We start from the raw sequence: 14,382 nt of genomic DNA, 5'->3' as shown, positions 1-14,382 counted from the left end.
GTGGTTTTCCTAATCTGTCAAATGGGGATCAGGAACCCTGCCTTACAGAGTTGGAAACAGAACAGCATGCTCCAGTGTCCTTACAACTCCGAAATGTCGCCTCCATGTTTGTGGGTACTATTCCTCAGCCTGCTGGAGCTGCCCTGCATTCTCCCCCACCTCTGCTCTTCATAGTGTTCAGAGGCTGCATCTAACCACAGGCTGCCTTCTGAGTCTTTCCAAATAACATCCTCTCTTCCCTCCTCTCTGTCCTCAGTTCATACCACCAGGCTCCATGCCAGGGACACCCATGTTTCCCAGCCTCACTCCCATCGTTCTGTCTCAGTCTAAGCATTTTCAGAATCCACAAAAGTGATCTCCACAAAAGTGGGCCAGAGCCCAGTCCCCACAGCAGACAGTGCAAGACAGGCCAGGACATGAAAAAAATATTAGCACTTCAATTCACATTTTTAAAAATTAAATATTAAGCTTTACTAGTGTATGTCCTCACTGGCCTGTCTGCATGTCAGACGGTCACATATCTTGTTTGGTATGTGATGTGTCCTCAGGGAAGGCGTGTTCCAGGAGGCCGTGGCACTTCCTTATGTTTGTCTTTGTCACATAACAACATAGCATGGTTCCCAGAGCTCGGCTGACTTGACTGGACTTTTATGTTGCCTGGTGTTAACAAAAGCAACCCTCACAAAGTGGAGAAGTGACTCAAAAAACTTCCTGCAAAGAAACCATGGATTCAAAATAATACTCCTAACATAACTGAAAGCAATCAGAAGAAATTTATTGCTGACACCCCTCACCATGATGTATGATGTATGATGCCATCTAACGTTCCATCAGCCATATCCCAAGGGAAAAATAATAATGACCTACCAGATGTGACCCAAAAGGTGCCCTGAGAGCCAAATGATCAAGACTCTGTGAATGTAGGTATGTAGCTGCTATCATCAATAACAGACCTTTCCTTTAGTGTGTAATGTGCCTGGAGAGAGCAGCTATGATGAAATAAAAACTATTGCTATTAGAAAATATTTAACAAACACAGAGACACTCAAACATAGCTGTACAATTGATGAAAGTATAAATCTTTCTTTTGGGTTCCAGGCATTGAACTCAAGGGCGTTTAATAATGAGCCACATCCCCAACCCACTTTACTTTTTTTATTTTGTGACAGGGTCTCACTAAGTTACTTAGGGCCTCACTAAATCACTGAGGCTGGTCTTGAACTTGCAATCCTCCTGCCTCAGCCTCCAAATTGCTGGGATTAGAGGTGCCACTGGCTGAAAGTATAAATATTTCTAGCATGTCTCATGGTATTTGCAAGAATCTATTTCAACAATAGAACATATGAAGAACTAATTTTTTTGTAAGTCACCAAAGAAAGGAAAAACCAGAGAACACATATTCTTAATAATAAATGAAACTTTGGATAAAAATAACACTATCAAACAGTTCTTGTAACTGGTGGTATTCGATTGAATGAAAAGATCTGGGGAGCTGGGCATGGCTGGGCATGGCAGACTGTACACATACCGTATGCCTGTCTCCCAAGCTACTTGGGAGACTGAGGTGGGAACAACGCAGCAAGGTTCTCATGTCAAAAGAAATAAGAAAAAAATGAAGGAATTGGGGTAAGGTGACAGGGAAGGAGAGAGAAACTTTTGTCAGAAGTTTACAGGAAATCATGTATAGCTAACTTGGCAAAGCCAGGGCTATCTTTTTATGGAATTCTACATGGAATAAGGCCCATGAAAGTCACTCGTGCCACTTGAGGACGACTTCCTATGTTTTGGCACAAGAATTATGAAACTTAAAGATGGGTTCTGCCTGGTTTTGTTTTTGTTTTTTGCAGTGCTGGGGATGGAACCCAGGACCCATACATGCTAGGCAAGAGCTCTACCATTGAGCTACATTCCCCACCCCTTTTTAATTTTAATTTTTAAATAATTTTTGATTTGTTTTAATTAGCTATGTATGATAGTAGAATGCACTTTGATGCATCATATATAATGGAGTATGATTTCTCATTCTTCTGGGTATACATGTTGCAGAATCCCACTGGTCATATAATTATACATGTACATAGGATAATAATGTGTGTTTCATTCTACTATTTTTCGTACCCCCACACCCCTCCCCTCCCTTTACTCCCTTCTACCTAATTTAAAGTAACTCTATTCTTCCCTAGCCCCCCACCCACCCTTTGTGAATTAGTATCCTCATATCAGAGAAAACATTTGGTTTTTGGGTTTGGGGGATTGGCTTATTTTGATTAGCATAATATTCTCCAGCTCCATCTATTTACCAGCAAATGCCATAATTTCATTCTTCTTTAAGACTGAGTAATATATATTTTATGTATATATACCACATCTTTTTATCCCATTCATCTGTTGAAGGTCACCTAGGTTGGTTCCATAGTTTAGCTATTGTGAATTGAGCTGATATAAACATTGATGTGGCTGCATCACTGTAGTATGCTGATTTTAAGTCTTTTGAGTATGTACTGAGGAGTGGGATAACTGAGTCAAATGGTGGTTCCATTCTAAGTTTTCTGAGAAATCTCCATACTACTTTCCATAACGGTTGCACCAATTTGAATTCCAACCAGCAAAATATGAGTGTACTTTTTTCCTACATCCTCACTAACATTTATTGTTGATAATTGCCATTCTGACTGGGGTGAGATGAAATCTTAGTTTTGATTTGCATTTCTCTTATTGCTAAAGGTGTTGAACATTTGCTCACATATTTGTTGATTGATTGTATTTCTTCTTCTGTGAAATAGATTTACTTAGCCCATTTATTGATTGGGTTATTTGTTTTATTGGTGTTGAGTTTTTTGAGTTCTTTATATATCCTGGAGATTAATGCTCTATCTGAGGTGTGTGTGGTAAAGATTTTCTCCCATTCTGTTGGCTCTCTCTTCCTGTTATTGGCTGTTTTCTTTGCTGAGAAGCTTTTTAGTTTGAATTAATCCCATTTATTGATTCTTAATTTTACTTCTTGTGCTGTAGGAGTCTTGTTAAGGAAGTTGGATCCTAAGCCAACATGGTGATTTTTCTTCTATTAGGCACAGGGTCTCTGCTCTAGTGCCTAAGAATTTGACCACTTTGAGTTGAGTTTTGTGCAGGGTGAGAGATAGGGATTTAGTTTCATTTTGTTACATGTGGATTTCCAATTTTCCCAGCACCATTTATTGAATGGGCTATCTTTTCTCCAGGGAATGTTTTTGGCATCTTTGTCTAGTATGAGGTAACTGTATTTATGTGGGTTTGTCTCTGTGTCTTCTATTTTGTACCATTGTCCTGGGTGTCTGTTTTGGTGCCAATACTAGCTGTTTTTGTTACTATGGCCCTGTAGTGTAGTTTGAGGTCTGGTATTGTGATGCCTCCTGCTTCATTCTTCTTACTAAGGATTGCTTTGGCTATTCTGGGTTTTTTATTTTTCCAAATAATTTTCATGGTTGCTTTTTCTAGTTTTATGAAGAATGTCATTGGGATTTTAATTGGGATTGCATTAAATCTGCATGATGCTTTTGGTAGTATGGCCATTTTGACAACATTACTTCTGCCTATTCAGGAGCATTGGAGGTCTTTCCATCTTCTAAGGTCTTCAATTTCTTCCTTTAGTATTCTGTAATTTTCATTGTAGAGGTCTTTTAACTCTTTTGTTAGATTGATTCCCAAGTATTTTATTTTTCTGAAGCTATTTTTGTGAGTGGGGTAGTTTTCCTAATTTTTCCTTCAGTAGATTCGTCACTGATATATAGGAACACACAGGTGTTGATTTTCTATCCTGCTACTTTGCTGATTCATTTATGAGTTTTAGAAGTTTTCTGGTGGGATTTTTTGGCTCTTCTAAATATAAAATCATGTCATTCGCAAATGGTGATAACTTGAGTTCTTCTTTTCCTACTTGTATCCCTTTAATTTCTTTCTCCTGTCTAATTGCTGTGGCTAGAGTTTCAAGGACAATGTTGAATAGAAGCAATGAAAGAGGACATCCTTGTTCCAGTTTTTAGAGAGAATGCTTTCGATTTTTCTCCATTTGGAATGATGTTGGCCTTGGTTTAGCATTTTTGCTTTTATGATGTTGAGGTATGTTCCTACTATCCCTAGTTTTCCTAGTGTTTTGAACATGAAGGGGTATTGTATTTTGTCTAATGCTTTTTCTGCATCTATTGAAATTATCATATAATTCTTGTTTTTAAATCTATTGATGTAATTAGGTATGTTTATTGATTTCTGTATGTTGAATCAACCTTGCATCCCTGGGATGAACCCTACTTGATTGTGGGAAACTATCTTTTTAATATGTTTTTGTATGTGATTTGCCAGAATTTTATTGATAATTTTTGCATCTATGTTTATCAGAGATATTGATCTGAAGTTTTCTTTCTTTGATGTGTCTTTGTCTGGTTTTGGTATCAGGGTGATATTAGTCTCATAGAATGAGTTTGAAAGGTTTTTCTCCTTTTCTATTTCATGGAATACTTTGAGGAGTATTGGTGTTAATTCTTCTTTAAAGGTCTTATAGAACTCAGCTGGAATCTGTCTGGTCCTGGGCTTTTCTTGATTGGTAGGTTTTTTATATATAACTTTATTTTGCTTATTTATTTTTTATGTGGTGCTGGGATAGAACCCAGTGCCTCGTACAAGCTAGGCAAGTGCTCTGCTACTAAGCTACAACCCTAGGCCCTTGATTGGTAGGCTTTTGATGGCATTTTCTATTTCATTACTTGTAACTGATCTGTTTAAGTCATGTATGTCCTATGTTTGGGCATGTCATATGTCTGTAGAAATTTCTCTATGTCTTCAAGGTTTTGTATTTTATTGGAATATAAATCTTCAAGATAGTTTCTAATTATCTTCTGTATTTCAGTTGTGTTCATTGGGATATTTTCTTTTTTCATCACATATTTTAGTAATTTGAGGTTTCTCTCTTTTTCTCCTCATTAGTGTGGCTAGAGGTTTACCAATTTTATTTATTTTTTCAAAGAGCCAACTTTTTGTTTTGTCAATTTTTTCAATTGCTTCTTTTGTTTCAATTTCATTGATTTAAGCTCTGATTTTCATTATATCCTGTCTTCTACTGTTTTTGGTGTTGATTCATTTTTCCTTTTCTTGGGTTTTGAGTGTAATGTTAGGTCATTTATTTGTTGACTTTCTATTCTTTTAATGAATGAGCTCAATGCAATGAACTTTCCTCTTCCCCTTGCCTTCATGATGTCCCAGAGATTTTGTTATGTTGTATCACTATTCTCATTTACCTCTAAGTATTTTTTTATTTAATCTCTGATTTCTTCAGTTATCCATTCATCATTCAATATTGTATTATTTAGTCTCCAGGTGTTACAGTAGGTTCTATTTTTTATTCTATGATTGATTTTTAATTTTATTCCATTATGATCTGATAGGCTGCAGGGCATTATCTCTATTTTTTTGTATTTACTAAGAGTTGCCTTATGGCATAATATATGGTCTATTTTAGAGAAGGATCCATGTTCTGCTGAGAAAAAAGAGTATTTGCTCATTTATGGATAAAATATTCTATATATGTCTGTTAAGTCTAAATTATTGATTGTATTATTTAGATCTAGACTTTCTTTGTTTAGTTTTTGTTTGTAAGATCTATCCAGTAGTGAGAGAGGAGTGTTTAAGTCTTCCAGTATTATTGTGTTGTGGTCTAGTCGGGTCTTAAAGTTGAGAAGGGTTTGTTTGATGTACATAGATGCTCCATTGTTTGGGGCATAAATATTTAAAATTGTTATGTTTTGTTGATATATATTTCCCTTAAGTAGTATAAAATGTCCTTCTTTCGTCCTCCTGATTAACTTTGGCTTGAAGTCCACTTTATCTGATGGGAGGATAGAAATCCCTGCTTGTTTACATGATCCATGTGAGTGATATGTTTTTTCCCATCCTTTCACCTTTGGTCTGTGGATGTCTTTGCCTATGAGGTGAGTCTCTTGGAGACAGCATATTGTTGGGCCTTATTTTTTAATCCAATCTGCCAGTCTATCTATGGCTTTTGATTGATGAGTTTAGGCCATTGACATTCAAGGTTATTATTGAGATGTGATTTGTGTTCTCAGTCATTTTGGTTTATTTCTGATTTTTAATTTGACTTAGTTTCTCCTTTGATTGACTATTCTTTTAGCTATTGACTATTATTTTGTTCCTCTCTTTGCTGGTTTTCACTTTTTTTTCCCTCACTTCATCCTCATGGAATATTTTGTTGAGAATGTTCTGTGGTTCCGGCTTTCTACTTGTGAATTCTTTTGTTTATCTTGGGAGGTTATTTCATCTTCAAATCTGAAACTTAATTTTGCTGGATATAAAATTTTGGGTTGGCATTCATTTTCTTTCAGAGATTTAAATATATGATTCCAGGACCTCCTAGTTTTGAGGGTCTGGGTTGAGAAATCATTTGAGATCCGAATTGGTTTCCCCTATATGTAATTTGATTTTTTTTCTCCCACGGCCTTTAAGATATTATATTTATTCTGTATTCTCACTATAATGTGTCTTAGTGTGGGTCTGCTGTAATTTTGTACATTTGGGGTTCTGTAAGCCTCTTGTATTTGATTTTCCATTTCATTTTTTAGTTTTGGGAAATTTTCTGATATTATATCATTGAAAAGATTGTGCATTCCTTTGGTTTGTATCTCTACTCCTTCATTTATCCTAATAACTCTTAAATTTGGTCTTTTCATGTTATCCCATAATTCTTGGATGTTATGTTCATGGTTTCTTACCATCTTCTCTGCATGGTCAACTCATTTTCAAGAGTATTCATTTTGTCTTCATTGCCTGAGGTTCTGTCTTCCAAGTGGTCTAGTCTGTTGGTGATGCTTTCTATTAAGTTTAAAATTTTGTTAATTGATTCCTTTATTTAGAGGACTTTTGCTTGTTTTTTCCCCCCACAATCTCTAACACTTTATTGAAGTGGTCTTTTTTTTCCTGTGGTTTCTTTTCCTTTGATTTCACTCCTTATACTATCCTTAGTTCACAGATCAGTTTAACTATGTATAGTCTAAACTCCTTCTCTGACATTTCTTCGACTGTGTTGTCTTGATTCTGTCATTAGAGCATCTTGGTTTTTTGGGGGCATTTTATTCCCTTGTTTTTTCATGTTGTTCATGTGTTCTCCCATCTAGTAGTATGGATCTCAGGCCACACAAATTCTACCAAAGCAGACTTATAGTGTCCCTGAAGGTTTCCAGCACCTTGCCTTCAAGGGGGGAGACCAACATCAACAGCACCCAATGCAAACAACACACAGCCCCAAACCCACTAGATCCTGTCAAGACTTCCACAGTTTTCTTGCAACAGAGACCCATGAGTTCAATTACTGTCCATACTATCCACAGCAAATTTGCCAAAACGGTTCACAATTCCAAATGTTGGACAAAGAGAGAACAGAAGTGTGCAGAATATGATGTTCATGAGGAAAGGAGAGGGAAGACAGAAGCAAAAATCTACAGTAAGAATAGACAAGGAATTGACAAAGACTGATGGTTAGCTGGAGAAAAGATAGAGAATCCAGAAAAACAGACAAGCAAAAGGAAAAATATATACAATTAAAAACTTAAAATGTAAGAATACATAACAAAACTGCAAAACACCATCCATACACCACAGTCCTCAACAAACTGATGTCTGAAAAATACCCAATCCCCAAAACAGTAGAGATGCTAGAGAAGAGAAAAATATATATATTTAAAAATAAAAACAAAAGAAAGAAAAAAAATTCAATGGAAAACTGAAAAACTGCGTCGAGTTCAAAGTTTTCTCAGTCCCGTCTCTGATTCTTCATGCGATTGCCAGACCCAGACCGGCCTATGAAGACCCCCTCACTATCATGCTGATCTGGGTTTCAGATACCCCAGGCTTGGTCACATTGCAGTCCCAAGATCTCGATCCTGTTCCAATTTGCAGAGAGATCACCAGGGATGCGCTCACATAGAGGAGCAACCCTGAAAAGAAGCTGCAAGATGGCGGTCACCAGTACTCCCAGTGGAAGACTCTAGGAGCAGCCAATTTTGCAGACACCCTGATACTGGACATCCAGGTCCCAGCCAGTGTCCCCAAACAGAGGCAGCTGTACCCCGAGATGGCAGTGGTGGTAAACCTGCTGGCACCCTGCCCCCGTCCCCAGGCACTGGCCAGTGTCCCAAGGGAGCTGGCTGTGTGTAACCAAACCTTGCAGGCACTCTGGCAGTGGACCTCTGGGCAGCAGCAGCAGCGGGAGATGGGTCGTCGGCAGCGACACAGGTGGTAGTGGCGCCCGGAGAAAAGACCTCCAGGCCACAGTAGCAGTGGCTTTAGGGGATAGTGGAGTAGATAGTAGCTGCGCTCAGAGAGAAGACCTCCTGGTGACAGTAGCAGTGGCATGGTGGTAGCCACACCCAGGGAAAGGACCTCCAGGTGTGGTGGAAGCTGCTGCAGCTGCTCTAGGAGAAATGACTTCTGGTGACTGTAGCAGAGGCGACTGGGGTATAGGAGGCGGGGGCAGTATCTGCCCTTTTTAAATTTTTTAAACAAAAAGATGATGTTCCGTGTCTCCTGCGCTTTCCAGCAAAGGCAGGGGTCTGTGAATAGCATGCTACCAGCAGGAGCTCTCCAGGAAGGTGGGCGCACTCTGTCTCTCCATAGTAATGGAGATGTGCCCCTGTTTTATTTCATGTCAGTTATTTGGGGTTGTTGTTTCTCTGTGGAAAGGGGCGGGCATTGTGAAATCAAGGCAGGTTGTGCATCAGCTTAAAACACTGGTAATCATTTCCTTGTTAGTCAATCTGCAATCAGACATCTCCTGTGTATCTGTAATTATTTAAAAAAATAAGACCTGTTGAGACATGTGTTATGTTGCATAACATGAATGTAGTACAATATATACTATATGTAATATCATAACTCTATATTAGGTATATAGTCAGAAAAAAATATTTTCTTCTTTGTATTTTTATATCTTTATTTTATTTATTTATTTTTATGTGATGCTGTAGATCGAACCCAGTGCCTCACATGTGCTAGGCGAGCGCTCTACCGCTGAACCACAGCCCCAGGCCCTTCTTCTTTGTATTTTTGAAAACATTTTTAGTTGACAAAAATTGAATATATACACATATATACATATGATATACAGCATGATGTTTTGAAATACGAATACACCACGGAGTGGCTAACTCAAGCTAATTAGCATGCATATTACTTTGCATGTAATATACATGTTAATTAGTTCAATTATTTTTTGGTATTTTTATTTTTGTGTTGAGTATACTTAAAATCTACCTTCTGCATGACTTTTCAAGTATATAATACATTGTTATCGATTATAGTCACCATGTCCTGGAATAGGACTCTTGAATACTCCTCCTGTCTAACTGAAATTTGTACCCTTTGACTAAGATCGCCCTAACCTGACCCAGCCCTGGTAACCACATTCTCCTCTGATTCTGTGTGTTTGCCTTTTCATGTTCCACACAGAGGGGAGATCGTGCTGTATTTGTCTTTCTGTGCCAGGCTTATTTCACTCAATATCATTTTGAACACTAGCAAGGTGGCCGAGTGGAGCCTGGTGAGAGGGAGGCGGTGTAGTGGCCCAGGGCGATGGCTTAGGGGGCCGGGCCACAGAGCTGCTGAGGGGGCTGGACATCCAGACTGTGCCTCACTTCCCAGGGTGGGTGACAGAGGAGCCCAGGGGACCTCCAGTGAGACCTGTCTGTACCTTCACTCCTCAGCCTCCCCAGTGATTGAAAATGGCCAGCTGGAATGTCCCCAGGGGTACAAGAGACTGAACCTCACTCACTGCCAAGGTAAGAATGACCCAGGCCAGGGCTGGGCTGAAGTGGAAATGACCGGGCCTGCTCTGGGGGAGGCAGCACCACCCCCAGCCCCAGAAGGAGGAGTGTCTGTCACTTCCTGGATGGCCTCCACTGGCATCAGCTTGGGGAACCTATTGGGGCTGCTGGTTCTAGAGGCCAAAGGAAGCCAGGGACATTTGAGGGAGTCAAACTCCCTTCCTCCTTCCCATCTTCACCCTGCCCACCCAGAGCATGGCCAGGTACCCCCCTGGGGCTGTGTGTGCTTCCTGGAAAGGGAGGAATTTCCACTGAGGCAAGGGGTGGAGTCAGCCTGAGCTGGTGGGGACTGTGAGATTTTCCCAACAAGGAACCTTTAGCTGCTCAGGCCTCCTTCCCACCTGCCTCACCCCACAGCCAGGAAAAGGAAAGAAGTTTATACAGGTGGCCTCGGTAGGGCGCCATGAAGCCCAGCCCTGCCCTGGCCAGTGCTCTGAGGGCCAGCTGAGGCTGAGGTGTTTGCATTATAGAATCCACAAAGGAGCCAGGCCCCTGGGCACCTTGGGACAAAGGGTGATGGAGGGGCTCATGGCTTTGTCACTACTGGAAGTTAAGGGAGGGTGAGAAGTGGGACCTGGATGGCCAAGGGGCTAGAAGCCTTCACTGAGGGGAAACTACTGCCACTGAGCAGAATCGGTCTCTGAGTGGGGGCCCTACTGAGGTGTGGGCCTGTGATCTGAGCAGATGCCTCCTGCCAGTAAGAGGCTGCTGGGGCTGGTGAGGTCAGCGGGGAGTCCAGGCAGCTTCCCTTTGGAGAGCTTGGACAACTGGGCAAGTGGTCTGCATGGTTTGCTTTGGAGGAAGAGGGTTAGAGTCAGGTGATTGCCCAGATTGCCACCCTAGATCCCCTAGATCCCTCTTCAGGAGAGAAGAGCCCTAGGAAGCCTGGGTGATGGGATGTCTACTTGTGGGTACAGGCTTTAGAAGGAATTTCTGGCACGAGGATAAGAAAAGGTGCTTGGACCAGGCAAAAGGGAAGGCCTCTGGCCCAGCCTAGCTCAGGGTCAGATTTTCTCCAAGACAGTGGGCTAAGGGCCTAGTGAACAGCAGGTGCAGGGAGGGCTCTGTATTTTTGTCCTTGATGGCACAATAGGACTGTTCACATCCAAACAATTCCCAGCATCCTCTCCTGCTAGTTTACCAGTCTGGAGTTTTATGTTTTTTGACTATTCTCAGATTCTCAATGAGCTTTCTTCCCTTCCCCACCCCCCGCCTTTTTTTCAATTTTTAAAAAATTGTTGATGGACACAATACATGTATTTATTTATTTACCACTGAGCCACAACCCCAGCCCCTTTCCCTCCCTTTTTAGAGCTCCTTTTTAGAGCTGGATACAGGACACCAAGCCCCTCCCCCAGTCCTGTCCCCTCAGCCAATCCTGGTCTCCATGTCTGGGAAGGAACCCACGTATCCCTGCACCCACAGGCCCCATCCCTCCTCTCTATTTTCATTCCTATTTCCAAAGAATATGACAGTGAGTCCTGTGAGCAATATCACTGTGCTAGTTGCTAAATACACAGTAATAGGCAAGACCCAATCCCTGCCTCAGGTAAAGATGGCCCCCTAAACAAATTACAAATGAGAGAAGGTTCTTGACGGGTGCCATGGGATCCAGTGGTGGATTCCTATCCCAGACTGGGAGGATCTGGGAGAAGTGATACCCAAACCAAGACTTTAAAAATGAGCACAAGTTGGCCAGCTAAAGGGTGTGCAGACCTTCCAGGCAGAGGGAATAAGCACAGGGACAGTATGAGCTGGCTGGAGTGTCTGAGAGGTGCTGGGCTCCCAGCCTACGGAGGCACAGAAGGTAGGTAGTACAGGCAAGCCAGGATCTCATCAGAGCCACCTCCTCACCCACTGGCTTTGAAACATGGAATACCATGTTATGAGCTAGGGGCTCCCTCTTAAAGTGACAAGGAGGCCTGAAGCTTCTCAAGTGAAGGGAGGCACATCAGGTTTGTGAGGAGACATGTCGCTCTGGACAATCTGGAAGCATGTGGATGGGTTTCCCTTCCCAGCTCTCAGTGATGTCTCCAGGTGCCTCTGCCCCGATGGGGTGTCCTACCAAGGCATGCTACCCCTTGGTGTCCTGATGGCGTCATCTTTTGGCCCCCTCTTCCTGTGCCAATTTTCCCAAACCTTCAAGTGAGCCAGTGATTCATGACTGGCCGCCTGGCTTATCTCCTAGCCCCAGGTGGCTAAGCCCTGGCCTTTCATGCTCAGCATCTGTGCTGCTATCATGGTTCACAGAGGCACTGTCACCAAAATGTCCCCTGACTTCTTGGAGTGTGAGAGTTAGGACTTCCCCTTGGCAGGAAAAATATGCAGCCTGAGAAGTTCTAGACAGGATAGAGGAAGCGAATGCACCTTCTTGCCCGAGGAAGAACACGAGCGCCCGTGGGCTTGGGGGTGTGCAGCCTCACTGAGGGTGTTCACAAGGCCTGCAGACATGCCCTCCTAGCCCTCTGCCTCGGCTTACCCTTGCTGACCCTGCTCCTCCTTTCCCAGCCCCTTCAGCACTATGCCCTGGCCTCCTTCTTCCTGTTCCCCCCCTGCAGACACTTCCCCAGGGTCTCGGGCTCCACAGAGGTGCTCCTGTCTTTCAAGGAAGAGAATAAATAAAAAAGGACTTGGCTGTCATTTATCTCTCCAACCCAGACAGTCCCCCTTTCTGTTTCCTCTGCATGCCACTTACCAGAGTCACTAGGGCTGAGGAGCCTCAGTTTCTTTATCTATAAAATGAGGACACTTGGACCAACCTGGCAAATTGGTTTGTGAGAGTTAAATGGGATAGTATACATCAAATACCCAGTATACTCTGCAGCATGACAGCCATGCTCTAAACGTGAGCTCTTACTATTAGGACCATGCCAGTTATTGAACCAAGCAGTTTGCAATTTTTCTCTTATTTTATCCTCCCCAAAACACTGTCTAGTAGTTATTCCCATTTTTTCAAATGAAGAAACTGAGGCACAGAGAGAAGCATCACACTTAAGAAATGGCAGTTCTGTTGCCATCTTGTCGTTCTATTTGGAGAAAGCATTCCTAGACCCCTGAGCAGCCCCTCCCTGTTGTCAGGCCTCGGTGGGACAGGTGCTTGGTCTCTCCTCCATCCCTACAGATATCAATGAGTGCTTGACCCTGGGCCTGTGCAAGGACTCGGAGTGCGTGAACACCCGGGGCAGCTACCTGTGCACGTGTAGACCTGGCCTCATGCTGGATCCGTCGCGGAGCCGCTGTGTATGTGAGTGCTGGCAGGGACCAGGGGTGGGGGACACCCTCCAGGTGCACCGGCCAATCCCAGAACAGTATATTTCCCTGGGCCCTGTCACCCTCTGCCGAGGGCCAGGGTCTGCTACTCAGCCTGGAGTTGGAGCAATGAATCAAACTGATTGGCCCATCCTGAGGGAATAGAGAGAGGTGGTTACTGACTCGAGTTCTGCCTTGAGCTTTCCTTCTGGGGCTTTGCAGGTTGGAATTCAGGTTTTCTATTTCTTATTTTTCCCCTCTGATTATTTCTGTCCCATGTGCTGCCCCACTGACTTTGGGGTACACGTTTATCCCTGTTGTAGCATCAGGTTGAGCCAAGGCTGCTTCTTCCAGCGCCTGAGTTTAGCAGCCTGGTCACGTGGCTAAGTGACCTTTCTTAAAGGACCATACACAGATCAGTGGTGCAGCTGACTGTTCCCTGGGCCTTTCCATAATACTGTGGTCCCTTTTGAATGTCCATGAACATGTATATGTCATGAGTCATGAGCATTAACATGTGCGGGCACACATGTACACACAGGCAGCTCTGTTTCCAGTTACCCCTGTAGTTTTCAGCTGGGAGGGACTCAGGCTGGCAGCTTCTGCCCTACTTCCTAGTGGCAGAGCTGAAACACAACCCACAGGGGTTTTGTTGAGCAGGAAGGTCAGACCAGAGCTGAACAGACTGGTACTGACTGGCCCCTGGGATGCAGCCACTTCCGGCTCAGCAGGACTACCTGCAGCAGCCAACCCTTAGGTCTGCAAACTGCCTGGTACTGGGACTAGGAAGGCCACAGGGAGGAGTGAGACTCTGGTGCCACCCAGAGGGAGCAGCCCATGGGAAGGGCAGCTAGACCCAGTGTCTCCAGGTAGGAACCTTAGGAGGCGGACCTGGAGAGTGAGGGAGCCCAGAAAGGGAGAGCACATCCTGCCACCCTCAGGAAACATCACAGGGGCAACGACGGGTGATAAAAACCTTGAGGGGCTTCCAACCCTTCCTTCTCCTCCACATCACTTAGGATTCCTTTATCAAGCACGTGTGTTCAACATCCAAGGTGACTTTTATTTATTAGGCCCAGAAAGAGACCCTTAATTCAGGAAAGCTCTTCATTTTCCCTCCTCCTCAGTGTTACCCGCTCCAGCCCCCTCCATCGATTCCTCTCCCTGTGGGTGGGGGTGGCAGGATGTTTCCCTCCCTCCTTTGCTGCACTTGAGCAGGGTCAGCAAAGCAGTCTACAGGGGCCGGTCCCCACTGGGGTCATCTCCCCCCGAA

The 14,382-nt window shown here is 43.2% G+C and overlaps 1 protein-coding gene across 1 annotated transcript in view; it reads left to right on the top strand.

The window, feature by feature from the left end:
• Ltbp2 (latent transforming growth factor beta binding protein 2) overlaps window positions 1–14,382 on the top strand; it is a 108,121-nt gene that overhangs the window by 62,507 nt on the left and 31,232 nt on the right. Inside the window, 2 exon segments of the mRNA XM_048798992.1 lie at window positions 9,741–9,815; window positions 12,982–13,104. Coding sequence (XP_048654949.1) covers window positions 9,741–9,815; window positions 12,982–13,104 — 198 coding nt within the window.

The sequence above is a fragment of the Marmota marmota genome, unplaced genomic scaffold (assembly GCF_001458135.2).
Source record: "Marmota marmota marmota unplaced genomic scaffold, marMar, whole genome shotgun sequence".
Lineage (NCBI taxonomy): Eukaryota > Metazoa > Chordata > Mammalia > Rodentia > Sciuridae > Marmota > Marmota marmota.
This window is presented reverse-complemented; position numbering and strand designations above follow the sequence as displayed.